Genomic DNA, 19,991 nt, shown 5'->3' with positions numbered 1-19,991 from the left:
ACTCCACTAATGGACAGTGATCTTGTTAGTTATAATCAGATGCCTCAATTTAATTTTCCACGTCGAGCTATTTTTGAAGTTTCAATTTGAGTAAATACATTAGCATGCTAAAGCATGTATTAGGTCCAAAGGAGCATTTTGTCAAAACACAGCATTATTAACAAGTCATTCTCAGAAAAGAACATTTAAAGAGGGAACCATGTATTGAACTGCTGCTTGGAGATGATTGATAATCATTATTTATTGTTGTGAAAATATAACCGGCTGAATGTGCTCTTCTGGTATGAAGATTAAATAACCAAAATAGGGAGAAAGATTTTTTTTTTATTGAACACTGCGGAAGAAATGGTGTGTGTGTGTGTGTGTGTTTGTGTTTTTAAACAAAATAAAAGCATGTACATACATTATATTTTAGCAGTAGAATCAATTTTAGGATGAGAAACACAGATTGAAAAAGAATAAACATCTGCTGGTATGTTTTTCATTAAGGACTCATATGGCTACGTTCCACAAATCAAGAAACTTCTAAAACTTGAAGAGTCAGCACTGGCCTGATAATTGAAATTACAGGCAGAACACATGTAGAAGGACAGATTTCAGACAAAAAGCTAAGCCTACGATGAGGTTCAGAGACAAATTGCTTGGTCGATATAGGAAATGTCCACATTGCTCAAAAATAAAAGACATGTAATGACATTAGCCTGGATTCGTTCAGTAGCTGACTTGTGGTATCTCATGTTAATAGAAACAAATAAAGAAAAAGGCACAGCATAGACGAGACTGAAAGGCATTCTGAAAGCACCTATGACACAAAAAAGTACATGGTACTCTGTTTTTGACCACAATCAAAAGAGTTCAAAACAACAAACCTATAAAAGTTGGAACAGGGCAGCTCAAATGATAAAAGTCTGTCTTAACACGCGAGATGTCACTTTACTTCTTCATGTTCAGCTTGATGCAGAAAAAAAGGTCACTTCAGGAAAATGTTTGTCAAGTTTTTCAGTCAGTTGAAGTTGAAGGTTTGATGCAGAAAAGTCAAGTGAAATAGCAGAGCAAGAAATGCTTCTTAGTTACGATATAGATAGAAAGCACACCGGCTCGTACAGGAGAAACTAGGAACATCTACATACTTAGTGATGCACTACACGCTCATTTAGATTGTAAATTAAGTAATTACAGTTGCAGGACTCGCCGTTTGATGGCAGAAATGTTGAACTTTATACAAATGTAAGATTTTATGGTAAATGGTACGTACAAGTAACAGCACACATGACTGTGAATCTAGAAAGTTTGACTTTCAACTGTAACAAATAACATGCATGTTAGTTGGATAAAAACACACTGAAGGCATAGTTATTTCTTGCATTTTGGAACATGATTCTACTATATGAACATTTGGATGAAAAGGCTCCCCTTTGGTTATTTTAATTTAAATCATGTGGGGCATTTCAGCTCGGCTACACACGCGGCAATCTGAGCAAAGTGAAAACAATGAATGAGAACCTGAGAGAAAACTGAAAAAATATCTGAAAATACAAAATCTCCCTTTTAAAAGGCAAAAAAACGAAAGATTTTAGTGAACTTCTCCTGTGTTTTCTACGACATGAAACCCTTTCCCTTTTATCACACTTTTCTTTCTGTTCAAACTCTGAATAATGCTAATTCATTGACAGTCATAGGTGCCTGAGTGATGAAGCAATTAGGATGGAAATGTATCCCAAATATTCAGCCAAAAGGAGTGAAAATGAAGTAATTTGCTATACCACTTTTTTTTTACCTAAAAACAAAATATTTTATCAATCTTTGCATCAAAGAATCTCGATCAAAGAGCCTGCTCTTTTTCTGCTCTATATCTAATACTTTCTTTTCTTTAGCCCTGAGGATTTATCATTTTGGAAGTGAAAGAGAACTACTGCATCTAACCAACCAGGAGTAGTGCCGATAGCCGTTTCTTGTCTTTGATGAAGTAGGAATGAAGGAAATTTCCTTCCTAAAGCTACAGTTAGGAGTTGTTAGTTGGTTAAGAAACAGACCAAAATGAATATGGATACCTCTAGATTATCTACAATAGCAAACCATCTCAAAAAGAAGATGGATCATGTCTGTTAATTCTAGGCCAGGTTTCAAGAGATGCTATCTACGGTAAGTTGAGACAAAAGACTCAACAGGCATTTAAAATAAAGATAGAAGAGGTTATTTTTTGACAGAAAGCACGATTTGCATTATGTTCAGGAAAAGCTGGAAAGTCCGATTTAGTCCACTAGGGTCCAAATCAACACACAGCTTTAAAACATTAAATTTTTCCCTTCCAAATGTTTCTATTTTTGCTCCCCCACTAATGAACAAAACCAGGTGCCCATGCTTACAATGACACTCTCAGAACTGATTAACTCTGATGTAAAACATATAAAGTATGACATGTATAACAAAAAGTCACCAGTGAAGAAGAACTATGAAAAAGTTCAGGAAAAAAGATTGAATAGACCTGTCAGTCAAATTCAAAATGGCAGATCGTAATGAGATCGTGGTTGAACCTGTGACCACAAGAACTCCTCCAAAGTTGTTTTTTTCACTGGTTTCATCCTTGTCTAGGTGCATGAAGAAGTCAGGCAGGTTCAGCCAGTGAGTAGTTCAGACACGGACTAAGAGGGAGATGTTGAGGCACGTTCACAAGGCCAGAGAAGTCTAACGTCTAACCTTCCAATCAGACTCAGTGGTTTTATCTGTTATTACTAACTAAGCTGACTATTATAGAGCCACCAAGCAATAGAAAAAGTGTATTGCAAGTCTACGCCATACAAGCAAAGAGCAATCAACATTATAACTTAGCAACTTCTTAACAGAGCAGATTTTTCCCAAAACTGCAAATGCATCACACAGTTTCCACATTTAATCCCCGAAACTCATCCATCAGGATGATCAGAGACAATGAACATCCTGATTCTTGTGACGCATTTGCAGCTCTGCCTAGTTCAAACATGTTGCAGCACATTTAAAGTGGCTGAGAGTTTTGCACTGTGGTGGTCAGTTATCCGGTCTTCGGTGGGGGTGCAAAAAAGTCCGGGTTGTAAGCTGGTTGGGCGAGGTAGTCTGCGTGAGCCATTGGAGCGTTAGCCTGCGACTGGACAGGAGGCTGCGGCGGGTATGCAGGCTGGCTGGGATTGAATGCAGCCTGGCTGTAAGGCATTGGGTTGGGAGGATAGCAAGGACCGACTAGACAAAGACAGAAAAAAAGAAAAGAAGATGAAAGAGTTAAAAATATTCTGACAGTAACCACAAGCTGAATTGAGTCAAACCATAAATGTTTCATTTCCTAGTTTACAGACTCCAGACACGACACAACTTCATACCAGCAGAGGTTAATCCACCTCCGCTGAACTACCAAACATGGCAGTACAAGTTTCAGAACTACACAGTACACTTTCATTACCCCGCGGAACAAAGGTCTTAAGTATGGTTGTCGAGAGTCAAAGTAAACACTTTGTAATCATCACTCCTGTGTCATGGTTAAGTTAATAGTAGAAAAAAAAAAACCCATCCATTTGTGTCCTTTCTCTGAAGATTTATTTGAGAAATGTGAGTCTATAGAACGTTTGTGATATTATTACAAAAAATTTTTAACTGAAACGACAAGAGTAAGAACTTCTATTTAACCCCACTTCATTGCAGGCCTTCTAGGACTTTCTTTATCTACCACATTAAGAAGCTTTCCATGCTTCACAAAGCTGTGGTAGGCTTTAATAGAACAAAATGGAAAAGGTTCATGTAGGTTTATATGTTCATATTACCAAACAGAAAAACTGTTCTAGCTCTCCTCTGCTTTCCCAATGCACAGAAACTAACACCTTCGGACAGTCCAACAGAGTGCTGAAGTCTGTCTGGGTGTTGTATGAGAACCAATCAATCACCGTCTAACTTGCTCACTTGGCATTATTACATTTTGTCAAACAGCTCTCTCCACTGCAGAGAAGCCTGAAGTTGTGTTCACACACTTATGAAAGGCTTTACTGCCTCTGTGTGGCTGAGGTCCGCACCAATGATGATTGATAGCATTAAATCTACAGAAGTATTCCTATAGATTAACATACGAAGGAAGAGATAGATGATCACTAATAGTAACCCTTAACTCACTACATTCACTTTCACTAGCTTTGGTAGATGCCCCATAATGTCGACAGTGAACTCTTACATTAACTTTTATTAACAAAAAATGATTATGTTTATTAACATAAAAACTGAGTTACTCTTTTGCACATTAGTTGTTGTTTTATCACTGATGAAAATAGTAAAAGTACTTGTCACAGTGTTCATAACCAAAGGTTACTTTTTCATTAAAGGGGACATTTACAGTGTTTATACAGACGTTTATTTTGGTAACCTGAGTGTTTGTGACATGACAAGTTGGATTCTGGTAAGAAAACGCCCTCCCCTCCCCTGGTATCTCCACCCATGGACTCCACCTCCAGCCTAGAGCAAAACTTTTGCACAGGTCCGCCATTGTTATTGTCTCTACAGAGGAGTGATGTCTACGGGGAAAACTTAGGGGGGCTCATTGTATTTAAAGAGACACACACCAAAACAGAGCATTCTGAGAGAGCTGGTTTCTACAAGGCCACAAACCTCCTCTGCTGCTTGATTCATGTTATATTTGGACCAAAGCATAGCACAGATGTTTTATTCAGACCACAGGGGACTGATTGAAAAGGTACAAGTATAATATGTCCCCTTTAAGTTGGAGTTCAGGCGACATGTCATTCTGTCAGGCAGTTTTTGAGACAGAAATGAGTCTTGTAAAAGCTGTTCAAACATTCAGATCTGTAACTCTTTCTCTCAGATATTTAAAAATAAATCCACACTCACTGGATTCTTGGTATGTTGGCGGTGCTACTGCTGCGTATGGTTGTCCATGGTAGGGTGCTGCCGACATGGGCTGAGCTCCATAGCCCTGTGACATTGGCTGGGCTCCGAAACCTGGCTGCGGCGGTACAGGCTGGTAGGGTGGATACGGGGCACCCTGGTAGGACTGGGGATGTGCAGCTATAGCTGTTGGCTGCTGGGGATAGTGCTGAGGAGTGGAGGTGACCACTGTGGTGTGAGTGGTGGTGGCAATCACAGCTGTAGGAAGAAAAAAAAAAAAAAACACAGGACTGTATGAGAAAAAAAGCTAATAAAGATCGGTATGTAGTTCCTGTTTATGTGACAACCTCGTTCGATCTGAGCTGATTGTGTGAGATACACATGATCAATTTCTTGGTTAACGAGGTTGTGAGTCACAGCAATAAAACAGCTGCAAAGTGCCCAAAATATACAAACACAGCATGACACAACCTACGAATTGAACAATATTAAGAAAGCATTGCAACATTTCAGATCAAAGGAGAGGTTCAGGTTGGACAGAGAAGTTGTGTCCTCGCTACCTGAATATGCAGCAGCACTTTGTCACTTCTGCATTTATCTCGTTGTTCAAAAGGTCAGGCAGTGATGAAAACTGAACCGAGCTTTTTAATGCTGGCCTTTCACCATATGACTTTTCAAAAGATTTCAAAGACAACTTTTTAAAATCTGTATAAAACCACGAGAGTCCCGTTAGAGTCGGTGAGCTTTCCTCGATCTTGGTCGTTTGGTCATAAAACTCACCCCGAGACTTTTAAGGCAGTCTTTTACTTGGCGTTACAATAAAATCTAAAATATTGAATATCAGAGGTCTTCAGTCTTGTCAAATGCTGATTGTGTTATTCAATGCCCACAACCAATCGGAGTGGTTTGACCTGAAGAAAGCAAGACTGCCTCTCTTTGACTTATCGTCCCTTTTGTGCCGGAATAAAGTGAAGAAGGAGATAAAAAAAAAAAAAAAGCAAACAGGAATTGTGGCGGCCCTGGAAATCAAGCTCAATGAAATGTCTTCACCCTCTCAGACTGCATACCACCTGTCCTATCTGTTTGTTGAATGTCGAATGCTGCCTTGTAATGAATCCCTGCAGACAAAACTCAGGGCTGAATAAAGAATTAAATAAATGTATCAACATTTGTGTTAAAGGTAAATATTCTTATTAACAAGGTATTAGAATTGAACAAACAGAAGAGGAGTAAAAAACAGGAACACATTCACAATCAGGAGAACAACCTTTCATTCAGCTGATGACTTGTAACTGTCTGGGTTTTACATAAATGTATAAACATTTAGAACCGGAGGTGGTTTCCAGTTTAAGTATAAAGCATCACTGTGCAAAGCATCACAAGTATTGTGAAATTAAGAAACAGCAATGTGGGAAAAAAAAGCCACACTGAGGGAATGTGTGTGCGTGTGTGTGTGTCTGTACCAGTCACCACCCCACCATGTGTTTTCCCCCCCAATAAGAGTAGGAGTCATCGTGACCACTTCCTGTAAATGATGTTGGATAGTCTTGAGTTTCACCCACTGTAGTCGTCGTGGAAACAGTGACTCACACGGGGTGGAGCTCTGACATTCCGGGATGTGATCCCAGCATGCAACAGCCCGTGTTGGGGAATCCACATTCCTGCCTGTGCATAATAAAGACTGCCGCTCTCTGCAAGAGATAGGCAAGCTGCAAAAACCTGAGCAAGCTGACAGGAAGTGTAAGAGTGTGTAGTGCATGGTAAAGTGTGAGACGCTCAGGTGTCACGACAGTATTTTCACAACTCAAAGGTTCCCTACACTGTGGGTAAAGCTAAAAAACTGATTTGGAGAAGCAGGCAACAGGGTGGACTGAAGAGGGAGCAGAGGAGGCAGGCGAGCTGCAAACACAATGTCCCGAAGGCACAGAGGAAGACTGAAGAAGACGCACGGTGGATTCAAACACACCCTGTTGGCGCAGAGGATGCAAGCCGTCCGTCTCTGATTACACAAATCTAATGAAACACAGCGTGGACCTCCACGCGTCAAGTCTTCCCCTGTGCATGTAGATACTGTTTGTAAGCAGTTTTTTAAGGCCATGCTGCCAAATTGAAACATAAAAAAAAAAGAAGCCTCTAACATGAACCACTCACAGATTTGTTCTTTCCAGCTTCTAGAAAGCGTGTGGCGTTCACAAGATGTCTCACACTTTATCAGTGAAGTATTTGTTTTTATACATTTATATTGATTCTAATGTGGATGCAGCTACGAGTCAAAGGCACTCTTTTTTTTTTGTCCTGTACTTGTATGCAATTTGCGCTGATGTTAAACGTAGACAAGAACAAACCATCACTCATTTTCTGAGTGGCTCTGAGGTTTACTCCACGGAATACAAGGTTGAATTATCTCTGGCTGCCCACAAAATACATGATAACAGAATCTATCTGTTTTTCGTTATAATCTTTCCCTTGACAATAACAGATGCATCCTTTAATGAAAACACACGTTCAACATTTTGGTAACGGTAAAACAGCAGCATGATCTCTCTGGAGATTCAAACTAAAACAGTGCTTTAGTTCGGCACAAACTCTAATTATCAGCCTTGATCTGAGTAATCCACCTGCAGCAGGTTTCACTGCTCACCACAGAATCACTCAGAAAACAAGCCAAGTGAAACCCTGCAAAGCATGTTGAACAAACAAGTGTGCAACTTCACAGCTCGGAAGTCGCTCCTGTTATCAGCGACTGCACACTTACATGTGGCATTATGGGGAATGTTAAGCCAGTTAGTTCTGACTGTGTCTCATCGTCTGTGTTATTAGAAACACAGAGCCTCTGCAGCAATGAAAGTCAGGTGGTGGGTGGGCCTACGGAGCTCAAATGAGTCCCCTGATGTTCTCATTTAAAAACACTGCAGACAAAGACTCCAACACACTGGAAACCAAGAGTCGGACTTTTTCATTTCAATATCACAAAGAGCGTTTGATGTAGGTTGGGAAGGTGTCACAAACCAGTAAGCAGAATGGGGTAGTTGGTGGTGTACAAGAACAACTACAACTGTGCATGTACACGAGGCCGAGGCAGCAGCAAATGGCTTCATGCAGGTTCACTACAGTCAGACACGAATTACAGCGCAGGTTTTCTCATGTATAAAAAGATACTTAGGAAACACAGCTTTAAAAACCACCACTCCACGAGCAAAAGGAAAGAGATTAATCCGTTTTTCAAAGAAAATACATCAGAGGGAGAGTTGAGATTGACAGTATGAAAACAGAGGGGAGAAAAGTTCCACAAAGGCGGCCGGATGGAGATGACCGAAACCCGCTGCAGACAAGAAAGTTGAGAGCTTCCTTACTACGAAGCGTTGTTCCTAGTAATTTAACTTTCTTTGAATTTCCCCTTCGATTACAGACTCGATTTTAGTACAGATAAAAGTTATTTAAAAAGCACGTCAGCTCTTAAGAGCCCTCTTGAAGTGTGGATCAGTGAGGAGATTTTTATTTGTCACATGCTCACACAGATGTGCAGTGAACCGTAAGGACTGTTCTGCAGAATATCAATAATAACAATAAACACTCAGTTCAGTTATAATAGAATAGAATAGAATCTAAAAAATATGTCTGCAGAGTTCACCAGTGTGAGTGGGCACTGTGGAGGCTTCTTCTCTTTTATAGAAGTTGTAAGAGATCAAGGTGCAACTTAGAAATGATGCAAATATTTGCTCTTTCACTTTCCTTCGGAGCTTTTTTAAGTTTCTGTTTACCATGAAACCCCACCCGTGTGTGTTCCAGGATGGAAACTTTGTCAGGATTCAGCGAGTGAACATGCAGACGACACAGCCAGAGATACTCCGAGGGATAAATAAGAGACAAACAGCATCTAAAACGACTCTGATGTCCTGTCACAGAACTCTTCTACAGTCACCTTATCATGAAAAACCTGCATTACCCGTTCAGGTTTGTTATAACCTGATTATGCTAAACAACCACACTGCCACATGCTGTGATACTTTATCAATACCACATATTTTTAAAGGATACAAGCTGTTGTTTTATTATGCAAATAAAACAAAATACCACCACTATTTCATGAGAAAGGTGTGGAGATCAATAAATCCAAACCTGAAACAATATCAAGCAGTCAGTCTTATCCAAACAGCTTTCGGCCACGTTGGTATCTTAACCTGTAGGAATGGTTAGCGGAGGGTTACTTACGTCTCGGTTTTCGGCACATCTTGTACAGGCAGCAGCAGGGACAGACACAGCAGCAGATGAAGATGAGCAAAACGGTGACTGAGATAATAATTGCAGAGATCCAGGCCACAGGAGACGATTCGAAGTGATCCTCACTGAAAAAAGAAACAAAGAAAAAAAATAATCAGTTGACCCATATTTCTGTCGCTCTTTCACTAGTCGTACAGAAGAATCTCGATGTCCCTCTCAGCGAACTTGTACCAAAGAAAATTATGAACATTACACAGCTCTACTGAAAAACACCCAACTCTAAAAATCAATACAGGATTTCACAGTTTGTAACATCCTCTACCTGTATCCCTTGTAGGTATAATCATTGGACATGTAAGCTAAACACATTTTGGATCCTGCAATGGAGACGTCTGTCGTCAGTTTCACAAATCAGCTACATGAGGGTGGTCGAGCACAGGAAGACATCACTTCCTGGTTTTTTTTTTTTTGACTGCAAGTAAATCTTGCTGCAACATACCACAGCAATGATTGCACAGGTAATGTTTGTCTCACCATCTGACCTCAACATTTTCTGTTCACATGTGTCGCATATTCAAATGTCTGTCATCTGTAGGGAGAGGTGGTTTATCATCTGTAAAGGAATACATTTATACCAATCATCTTGTTTCTCCTCCGACAGCCTCCAGAAAGTATCTTGACAGCAGTATCTGTTAAAGCAGGACCCACAGCAGAATCCTGCGTAGCAATTTTTGGAGTTGTGGTACGTGTTAGCTGCATCTCTGTAGGAATTGCAGACCCGGTTCCCGGCTGTAACAGAGCAGAGACACAGAACAAGAGCAAAAGGTTAGCCTAAGTACATCTGTGGTGCAAGCTATGTTGAACATGTTCGTAGTAAGAGTTGGCTACAAGAGGTGGTAAACACTGTGACTCACAACATGGGGCCCGAGAAGAAAATATCAAAATACAACTATTCTGACATAATTTATATCATTTATGAATGATTCATCACAATGTCTGATAAAGTGGAGAATATATAATGCTTCCGTGGTGAGGAGTCATGAAGTGGTGAAACAAATAGGCAGGAAAATCTGTTTGATGTGCTTCTTTTTCTTGCTTAAAACATCAATATTTGGCACCAGCAATAAAACAATATCATAACAAGGGTTGGGATGACGATATATCTATCTATCTAAATCAATATTTTGTCCAAGTGCTACATGAGAAAAATGGGTGGCGTGCGGAAAAACATTCAGTGTTGCAATAAAATAATTCCATCTTGTCCCTCCTCCTCTACAATTAGGACATGTCAGTAGTTGTATATATACAAGGGGGGGGGTTAATGGTCTGTTTTAATTAACAAAAAAGAGTGCCTTTGTTTTGGCGTAATGCTCAGAATGCAATATATAAATGTTAAGTGTTGGCAAAAAAAACCAAACAAACGTAAAAAAACATGTTTACTCTACCACAGGCTATATGAATTATATGTTGGAAAATGCGATTTTTTTTTTTATAAAACAAGCCTCTAAAATTAACCAACAGGGTGTCGACAGTTCAACCTTGTTTATTGGTCAGGCTGGTTTGCACTAAACCCACGAATGTCATCAGCTGTATTTAAACCTTTAATACAGTATGATGATTGAACCCAACAAAGACCACTGAAAACGTGTTTCTGGCAACAATATTGTGACGCTGGTTCGATGATTGCCGTGTCATTTGGAGGATGACAGCGACGAAAAGAGTCATGATGTGAAGTGGAGTCAAATATTTCTGTGAATTTCTGTGTAATTCGTCGAAGGTGACTGAGTTTACAAAGATAGTTAGACGCTAAATCGTTGAGAACAGAGTTTCCAGAGCTACAGTCACTGGCGTCGCCCTGAATGTGGTTATTGAATTGAATCCGTTACCAGCACACACACACACGTATAGTTACACGAAGTCACATCAACGCGACATTTTACAACGTCAATGTTGTTGAACACGCCGAAAGGCAAGGTGTGTTAGATTGTAAACAAACTTACCAGATGCACCAGGGGTCAGGAAAACACATACAGTCAGCACAACAACACAGGTCAGGCCAGACGCCATGGCTGCCTTCACTTCATTCAGGCAGGAAACTGGGATCGCTCTCCTTCTGTTCAGCAAGAGGAGGGATGACCCGACGAGACGAGGGTCTGTTGCAAAGATCGTCTATTCACACAGAGGATCACTATGTTGAAGTTTGCGCACGGCCATTCCACTTGTGTTTCCCATATCAGACTATTTTTTTAAGTTTTACAAGGGATAATCCATACGAGTTACGAGCTCGGGTCATTGTTTTGATTAAATAGTTTCTCACGAAGAAACGATGTTCCGTAGGCCCACGTGTTTATATTTGATGACTATATGCATTTATTTTGAATAAAACATTATTTTAAATAGCAAACTCTTCTATTCTTGTAGTTTCACTTTGCAGAGAGATTCAGCAGCATCTCTTGAATCTGTAAAATGACTTTAAGTAGCCTAGGTCTATACTATATCCCATACAAACGAAACCTGGAAAAAAAAAAGAGTTTTGATACTTTTTTTCCCCATAAGTGAAGAATACCCTATGGAATAATTAGGCTATATTGACTGTTGTTCATAAGGGTGATAAAACCAGTACAGTTTCATCTAGTCCTACCAAAGGAGGGCTTGCACGACAGACTTGGGCTTAAAGAGACGAATGTTCAAGGGGAAAAGTGAAGCAGTCAAAATTTTAAACTTCTTTAATTTATGAAAAAATTGTGAACGTACATATGATAAATTATCAAAATTATAATAATGCTTGGGATAATGAGCTGTTAAAACTTGTTAAATTTGCAGCAGTTAATCAAGGTCTTACTTTAAGTTTTTTTCTGACCAGCAGTCAATTTTCAGTCATTGTTTTCAACCAATGGAACCAGTTGTGTTTATCTTTTGTATGATGGTATCAAAAAATTAGGGAGTCGTTTTTCATCGTCTCTGGCCAACTTTCAGAGGACAGTTGTGGCAAGATGTGCATCATGATGGGTTTGGTTGGTTGATCCATTAATTCACCAAAAGTGCTTCCGGCCATAAAGGAAGGCAGTCTAATGCACGTGTTGTGAAGAGATGTAAAAAGCACCTCCTCATTTGAATACACCCTAACATCTCAGATTTAAACATGAAAATGTTCGATGTGGCCTACACCATTTAAATGGTGGTTTTATCCCAGATCTTTCTTATCTCAAGGAGGGGCTTTTTTGTTTCACACTCTTGTAAGACTGATCAGAGAAGCATTGTGTGTAATATATATTAATTTGTCAAAAAAAAAAAGAGATGAGAGAAAATTAGATGGTTCGCATACTATATGAGCTACATTATGTCTGAGATAGTGTGCCAATCATTGTGTAGAGTAGTTTGTCTGAGATGTGTTGAAGATATATGAAAACTTTTTTTTTTTTGTTAGAATTGTAAAAGGCCACGGTCCCCACCCCTGCAGGCCCCCTCCTTGACATGACACCACTGTCTAAGATCTGGTGTAAAGCAGGGTAGTTACGTTTTTTGTACAAGTCCAACGTTCTTTGAGCAAACAGTGAACATGCCATACAAGAACAGTAGAGGGCAGCATAAGACTTCCAATGACTTTTTTTTTTTAAACATACGGACGTTTTATTTGCTGCATCTATTTGGCCCTAATTTAGATCATAGAGAGTAAGCAACTATTTAAAAAAAAAAAAAAAAGAAACCTGTAAAGAGGGTTAGGGTTGAATAATAGGGATTGATTTCTCTATCATCTGCATCTGAGGTTACACCATTTGTTTACAACATTCAAGACAGACTGTAATCAGTGAAGAAAAGAAATCCTCTCTCTTCAAAATGCATGGATTAAATTATTTCACCAGTCTTAATTAAATGTCCAAGAACCGGTTTAGATTTAATGACGCATTTTCAACACCAGGGGTCACATTTATACAGGACATGCATCTACCCCACCCAAAGATCTTCCACCATATCAACAAGTCTCATGTACTTTGTGCTTACAATAACTAATAACTAATATCAGCTATGTTATGAACGAAATCCAACACACTTGAGTTTGTAAAGCTCAGGCATGTGAGGGGGCTTTGACATAAAGTTGGCAGACATGTCGAAGTGTCCTCGTGTCCTCCTTAGTTCCTAGAAATATTCACGTTTGTCGATAGAACTGTTATTATTTTTGATGGAAAGTAAGCACTAATATTTAAACGTATCAGGATTCTTTCTAGGTTATAATATGTACAGATAAACCATATTTAAAGTGAATATGTAGATTATTGCGTGACTCAGTCAGAGCATTTTTTTATTACCTGAAACGACTCTCTGACATCAGCAAGTGAGATATCGCGAGACTTCATCCTTCTGTCGCTCTTATAAGCATTGGCACGTCCTCGTCCTTTTCGTTCGTCCTCAGTGCAGGATAACGAAGAAGTCACCTTCCTCCTCCTCCGACGAGAAAAAGAGAGTTTTACAAAAGAAAGGCAAGGCAGCATCTATCCTGAGTATACCGAGACAGTAAAAGAAGATCCAGCATTAAGTTCGCAGTTTTTTAAAAGGTGAGTTTCTATTTTCGTCACCATCTTATTGTAGCTTTTTGAGCTAATGTTAGCAGTTTAGCTAACGTTGAGCTCGATTCACCGACAAAGATTAATCCCTTTCCAAAAGAGCTTCTGTCAAGTGTTTGCTTTATTACTGTCACAGGGTGCATTTTAATGCAGCTGTCGTTTGTTAAGTGTTATTTTAAATCAGTTTATGTTGGACATAGACAAGTCGTGACATATGTGTTATAACCCTTAAATTCTCGAGTAAGACCAGCTAGGGTCTTATACATGTTTAACAACGGGTTTAGAGTTATACACAAATAATTATTTTCATTAAAAAATAGGCAGAGGCTTATCACTTACCTTTTATTTAGATCTACTTGTGAAACTATACAGATTAAGAAAGATTTTAAAAAGTAGATTTCTCGGTACAGGTGTCTGAAGTCCTGACTTAATACATAATATTAAGTTCAACATTGTAACAATGTTTATGTAATTTATTTGATAAACTACCTTTGATATTTTTTAAATATAAGCGGCTTTTTTCTTTCTAAAAGCTCATATCCCTTTTCCTGGAAACTCTTTGGAGGCGGAGTATGGAAGTGATTCCTCTGTCCAGGAATGTGTAAACTTGGCTTCAGCATGAGGAAGGGAATATTACACAATAAAAAAGAGACTAATGTTAAGTTAGGCAGTGTTATTGTGTATGAATACATCTCAAACGTGGTTATTTTAATGTCCTCAGTAGAAACCAGCTGCAGTGTCCTCAGCAGTTCACCAAGACAACGATGACACAAAAAAAGAATAAATTAAAAAAAAGCAAAGATTTTTGTTTTGTAACTTAAGATTTCTACTTACAATGTTTCATGTGACGCAAACAGCCTCGGAGCTGAAGTTCAGTCCTGACCTTGAAAACAGTAGTTTCAAACAAAAGTCTGCTGAGTTTAAATGTCTTGTAGCTTTAGTTTCTGCCATCCCATCTGGTCTGTCCAAGCGAATAGAGTGAGAAAATGTAACTGGGATTTCTTGTGAAAAACTTAGATTATGTTTGTTCAAACACTTGTGCTTTTGCTTTAGAAGAGGTTTCGCTTACTCAACAAAGGAGTACACTTGCACTTTCTCGTTTCGTCAAAAAAATTTAAAAACCCAATAATTACAAAGCCTCAATTTTGTTTACTGAATACTTTCCTAATTAAACTTCTTCTATCACAGTAGAGAAACTGTTGTCCTAAACAGAGATAGTATCTTCTTACTCAAATGGCTCTTCCTGAATGAGTTTTGGTTGGCTGGATTATCGATTCGCCTTTCACATGAATAAGAAAGAGGTGGGGGGAAAAAGCTCTCGCCAAACAGGTTTTTGTGGCTCAAGGAACAAAAGAGTCTGACATTTCCTCTCTGGGTTTTTTTTTCTCCTTCAGACCTTTGGACAATCATCACCACTGCTAACTATGGATGTTATCGTGCGCCGCTGTCCGTTCCTGGCTCGTGTGCCACAGGCATTCTTACAGCAGACAAGAAAGACGCTGTCGGTGTACGCCCAGAGATGCCCCATCATGATGGAACTGGCCTCTAAACCTATGGCTCCATCAATGGCACGGGCCCTGTGCTCCTCCGTCTCCTCCCACCAGAGGACTGAGGACACCGTGTCTACCAGTGAAGGTCAGTGTGACAGATGTGGAGCAGATATATGATTTTATAACCCAGTTAAACCGTAGTTGCAGACAATTAAATGAAGTATCCATGTTTATACAAACTGATTAAGGTTGTAGAGGAGATTGTTTATGAGGTATTATTAATTGGATCTCTAAAACCAGCGCTTATCTGTTTGCAGCCCCCAAACAAGAAGGAGACCCGAAGCTGCCTGCTGGCCACCCCATGCCGCCTTCAAGCCAGGCCGGGGCCTCTAAATGCCCCTTTCTGGCTGCTGAGATGGGCCAGAAGAACAGCAGTGTGGTCCGCCAGGTGGGCATGGAGTTCCAAGAGGATGTTCAGGAGATCCGCACTGTCAAGAAAGGTAAGAGTTGTTCAGAAACTTATCAAACTAGACAAGGTTTCCCCTTTCATTTTGCACATGATTTGATTCTTTGGCATTTTTTTCCAGAGGTGTCCTCTGCCCAGCTGAAGAAGCCGTCCTTCACCAGCAACATGAAGGGGATAGGAGAGCAGACTGATCTGATGAAGACCCTCCTGAAACAGCAGCCCAAAAGGGTCTCTCACCTGCTGCAGGACAACTTGCCGGGAAGCAGTAAGTTTTCTTTGTGTTCTGAAAAGTCTCCGATAATATCTCTGTATATGTCACAGACGACTTCTCTAAATCCCTTGAAAGTCGGTTTGTTTCAGTGCGTTGGTGTAAGGCAAGCGGTGACTTTCATCACGTTAACCATTTCTTCATCCATGACGATGCAACCGGCGTTAAGCAAGCACCCTCTTCCTCTTTTGCCACAGTGTCTCGCTTCCAATACGATGCCTTTTTTGAGAAGAAGATCGTGGAAAAGAGGAGTGACCACACCTACCGCGTCTTTAAGACGGTGAATCGCCTGGCCATGGAGTTCCCCATGGCCGACGACTTCACAGGCTCTCTGGAGGACAAGAGGGAGGTGTCCGTCTGGTGCAGCAACGACTACCTGGGCATGAGTCGACACCCACGGGTCGTGCAGTCCATAATGTGAGCAATGGAGGATTGGTTGTTTGTGTTTTGTAAATGAGTCCTCTTGGGTTAAGAGGTGTTTACCTTTAATGAGACAAATATTTGTCTTTGCTGCCTAAACCTAAACCTCTCCGGACCCATAGAGGAGGAATGTTGTTTACGTTTTCTCTTTAAGCGTGCTGGAGCTTGCCCAGCCATCTTAATCCTTTTCTGCAGCGACGCCTTCAAGTTTCCCTGTTTAATTATGAACGTAGTTCCATTTCATTCTCGTCTTACCATTCCCCTAGGAATAAATCTAACATCATGCCCCCCCCCCCCCTTTTTTTCCAGGGATACTCTACGAAAGCATGGGTCAGGGGCAGGAGGAACCAGGAACATTTCTGGGACCAGCAAGTTCCACGTGGAACTGGAACACGAGCTGGCTGACCTTCACAAGAAAGATGCTGCGCTGCTCTTCACTTCCTGCTTTGTGGCAAACGACTCCACCCTCTTCACTCTCGCCAAGATGCTGCCTGGTACGAAAAACAAGTGTTTGCGATGATGACACCGTTGATGATGCTCGATAATACAAATCTGACTGCGCATCATCACTTATTCTAACTTGTTATTTTTCTATGGGACCACTTCAGGTTGTGAGATTTACTCCGACGCGGGCAACCACGCCTCAATGATTATGGGCATCAAGAACAGCGGTGCTAAGAAATTCATTTTCCGTCATAATGACGTGGCCCACCTCCGAGAGCTCTTGCAAAAGGGAGACCCGACGAAACCGAAGATCGTGGCCTTTGAGACCGTTCATTCCATGGATGGTCAGTGTGGGATCCTCCCAGATATTCTTGTCAAACCAAATATCAGATTTCATTATTAGATGGTCGCTTAGCTAAGAATCATCTACTGGATGACTTTAACTCAAGACAAAGCTCTTCTTTCTGCGTCTCTTGAACACAGGTGCCGTGTGCCCGCTGGAGGAGATGTGCGACGTTTCCCACGAGTTTGGCGCCATCACCTTTGTGGACGAGGTCCACGCCGTGGGTCTGTACGGCGCCAGAGGAGGGGGCATCGGGGACAGAGACGGCATCATGGACAAGATGGATATCATCTCAGGGACTTTAGGTCAGCACAAAATCGGCACTGTAAATATTGTTTGGCACTGAAACTCTAAAGCCAAATGTTAACCATTTAAAACTCATAAATAATCAGTTAAGTCATAAGTTTTATTCTTCTATTTGTTAATTGATGAATGGCAATATATAGTTTTGAAAAAGGACACTTCCAGCTGCTGGCCCTATGTTTTGTTGTCGTGCTCAGGATCCGGTTTCATCTGTGTCACACATTATGCTGGAGGGCTTAAAGAAGCTGGAGCAGCTCTGCTGTTGCTAGGAGACCGTGGGCTCTTGTTGCATGCTTATTGAATTACTGTGTGTCTGTTGGTGGCTTTCAAGCTGAGGGGACAATTATGTCTAACTGTGAGCATGACAGCCCCCTCTTATTGCAGGATTCAGCTTCTGAGATTTCAGTGGCAGGATTTTCAAAGCCCGTGTTGCAGTTCGAGTTTAAAGTTGAAATGAATCTTGTCGTCCTCCTCCAGGAAAGGCGTTCGGCTGTGTGGGCGGCTACATCGCGAGTACCGCCGCGCTTGTGGACACGGTGCGTTCCTACGCTGCCGGTTTCATCTTCACCACCTCTCTGCCGCCAATGCTGTTAGCCGGAGCCAGGCAGTCCATCCAGATTCTTAAAGAGGAAGAGGGACGCGTTTTGAGACGTAAACACCAGCGCAACGTCAAGCTGCTCCGACAGATGCTGATGGACTCTGGGCTGCCTGTGGTGCACTGCCCCAGCCACATCATCCCAGTCCGGGTAAACACGATTATTATTGCCCCCATTCAGTGAAACGTATTCAGTCCGTCTCTTCAATGGCACCATGCTAATCATATTGTGGTTCTTCTTTATATTCTAGGTATCAGATGCTGAGAAAAACACAGAGGTGTGTGACATCATGATGAGTCGTCACAACATCTACGTGCAGGCCATCAACTATCCCACCGTAGCTAGGGGGGAGGAGCTTCTGCGTATCGCCCCGACACCTCACCACACTCCTGAGATGATGAAATACTTTGTTGGTAAGAAGATATTTTAGGCGCTTTTTGTTCATTCCCTTGTGGGGAAGTTGCTCTTATGAGATTTGTCAACGGCTGTCGAATGTCATAAAAACTGTAACAGACTTCTGTCATGAATAACAACGAACCTGACCTCCTCTCCTCTGTTACCCCTCCACAGAAAAACTGGTGCACACATGGAAGGAGGCAGGTCTGAAGCTGAAGCCCCACTCTTCAGCAGAGTGCACCTTCTGCCAGCAACCGCTGCACTTTGATGTGATGAGTGAGCGAGAAAAGTCTTACTTCAGTGGCCTCAGCCACCCCATCTCAGCCTGCGCGTAACACTAATCACTACTCACTACTGCGGGCTGAAGACGGCACATACACACTCATTACCCATTCCTCTATCACTGTCATAGATTGTATGAATTATCTTTGATAAGTCTTCTTACACATATATTATTTAAAATATTCTATGTCCAGATGTTCTATATGCTTCAAATAAAAACGAGATTTGAAGAAAGTGTGATCGTCTTTACTTTGTTTTAAAAATGTATTTTCGATGAGAAAGAAATTCATATGAAAGTTTTCACTGTCGTTAATTCAGCACTTTCACTTTTTTGTTTGACAATAGAGCTCCATACACTGAAATTATAATAAGACCTGCTTTGAGTTGTTTAATCTAAATTGGGTTTCTAATGCGTAACAGGACATTTTCTCTTTCTCGTTATTCTCTTTATTTCGGGCAGTTTAATACAACGCACACAGATGACCTGCATGACACAGCATCATACGGTCATTGCAAAATATCAACAGCAAATGCAAGAATTTCAAATCTGCAAATCTGATGGCCCAAAGAGCAGGCGTCACGAATCCCTCTGTCCCAGATGTCTGAGGCACTTGCGGGCATAGCCGCTGTGAATACCTCTGAACCATGACATATTCATTGATTGTGAGAGACTTAGATCCACTAATAAAGTATGTCATGATAATAAATGACATTTATTTATTGAGCACTTTATAAAATGCAATTTTAAAAAGGGCTTTATGAAAGAAGTAAAAAAAACAACAACAAAAAACAATGAGCTATAGCTATACAGGCGGACAAACATGCATACATGCATATCAATGTTCGGCCATACGCAAGTCACATATGGGGGGGCATCATGTCAGACAAAACTGAGCATGACTCCAATAGGCAGAAAACTTGCAAAAAGCCTAAAAGGAGGTTTCACAGCCGTTTAAAAGTAGCCATAGATTCAGCCAATCTGATGGACATGGGGCTCTTGGTCAGAACAACAGCTGTTCAACCAGATTCATTACCTGTCAATGCTTTTACACAAAATGCACTCAAGGGCCACATCTTTCAAAATAAATTAGCAGTGTATGTGTGTGTGTGTACACGTGTGTGTGTGTGTGTGAAGTCTCTGACGCCACAAGCTTTAGCACTTCAACCTTTATCCAACATTTTCCTGATAACTGATTAGCTTACCAGACAAATACAGGAGCAATGAAACATGATCAGGCTGGTTTGATTTGAAATGCGTTGCATGCTTCCAACATGAACTGATACCACATATCTGTTTGTTAACACCATTTTCAAATACAACAAACCAGACAAAAGATCATCTA

The 19,991-nt window shown here is 40.7% G+C and overlaps 2 protein-coding genes across 2 annotated transcripts; one reads left to right on the top strand and one right to left on the bottom strand.

Moving 5' to 3' along the window:
• Positions 1 to 304: 304 nt before the first annotated feature.
• LOC306823184 (protein shisa-4-like) lies at positions 305 to 11,280 on the bottom strand. Its single transcript, XM_079342597.1, has 5 exons — positions 11,079 to 11,280; positions 9,714 to 9,867; positions 9,070 to 9,203; positions 4,861 to 5,115; positions 305 to 3,213 (listed from the first exon to the last, which is right to left on the bottom strand). The coding sequence occupies exons 1-5, from the start codon at positions 11,143 to 11,145 to the stop codon at positions 3,029 to 3,031; spliced, it is 795 nt and encodes a 264-aa protein (XP_079198723.1). The 5' UTR covers positions 11,146 to 11,280; the 3' UTR covers positions 305 to 3,028.
• A 2,169-nt stretch (positions 11,281 to 13,449) lies between these two features.
• alas1 (aminolevulinate, delta-, synthase 1) lies at positions 13,450 to 18,884 on the top strand. Its single transcript, XM_079340624.1, has 11 exons — positions 13,450 to 13,631; positions 15,035 to 15,275; positions 15,448 to 15,630; positions 15,718 to 15,861; positions 16,062 to 16,281; positions 16,594 to 16,778; positions 16,893 to 17,072; positions 17,212 to 17,376; positions 17,852 to 18,120; positions 18,221 to 18,383; positions 18,541 to 18,884. The coding sequence occupies exons 2-11, from the start codon at positions 15,065 to 15,067 to the stop codon at positions 18,699 to 18,701; spliced, it is 1,881 nt and encodes a 626-aa protein (XP_079196750.1). The 5' UTR covers positions 13,450 to 13,631; positions 15,035 to 15,064; the 3' UTR covers positions 18,702 to 18,884.
• Positions 18,885 to 19,991: the final 1,107 nt, after the last annotated feature.

This window comes from Symphodus melops, assembly GCF_947650265.1.
Source record: "Symphodus melops genome assembly, chromosome: 4".
Lineage (NCBI taxonomy): Eukaryota > Metazoa > Chordata > Actinopteri > Labriformes > Labridae > Symphodus > Symphodus melops.
This window is presented reverse-complemented; position numbering and strand designations above follow the sequence as displayed.

Excerpts from the sequence above, each read along its gene's own strand:
- alas1 (XM_079340624.1), top strand. The coding sequence starts at position 15,065 with ATGGATGTTATCGTGCGCCGCTGTCCGTTCCTGGCTCGTGTGCCACAG. Across the intron at positions 15,631-15,717 it reads GATCCGCACTGTCAAGAAAG|AGGTGTCCTCTGCCCAGCTG; the intron begins GTAAGAGTTGTT and ends ATTTTTTTCCAG. Across the intron at positions 18,384-18,540 it reads GATGATGAAATACTTTGTTG|AAAAACTGGTGCACACATGG; the intron begins GTAAGAAGATAT and ends ACCCCTCCACAG.
- LOC306823184 (XM_079342597.1), bottom strand. The coding sequence starts at position 11,145 with ATGGCGTCTGGCCTGACCTGTGTTGTTGTGCTGACTGTATGTGTTTTC. Across the intron at positions 5,116-9,069 it reads GATGTGCCGAAAACCGAGAC|CTGTGATTGCCACCACCACT; the intron begins GTAAGTAACCCT and ends TTCTTCCTACAG. Across the intron at positions 3,214-4,860 it reads GCCAACATACCAAGAATCCA|TCGGTCCTTGCTATCCTCCC; the intron begins GTGAGTGTGGAT and ends GTCTTTGTCTAG.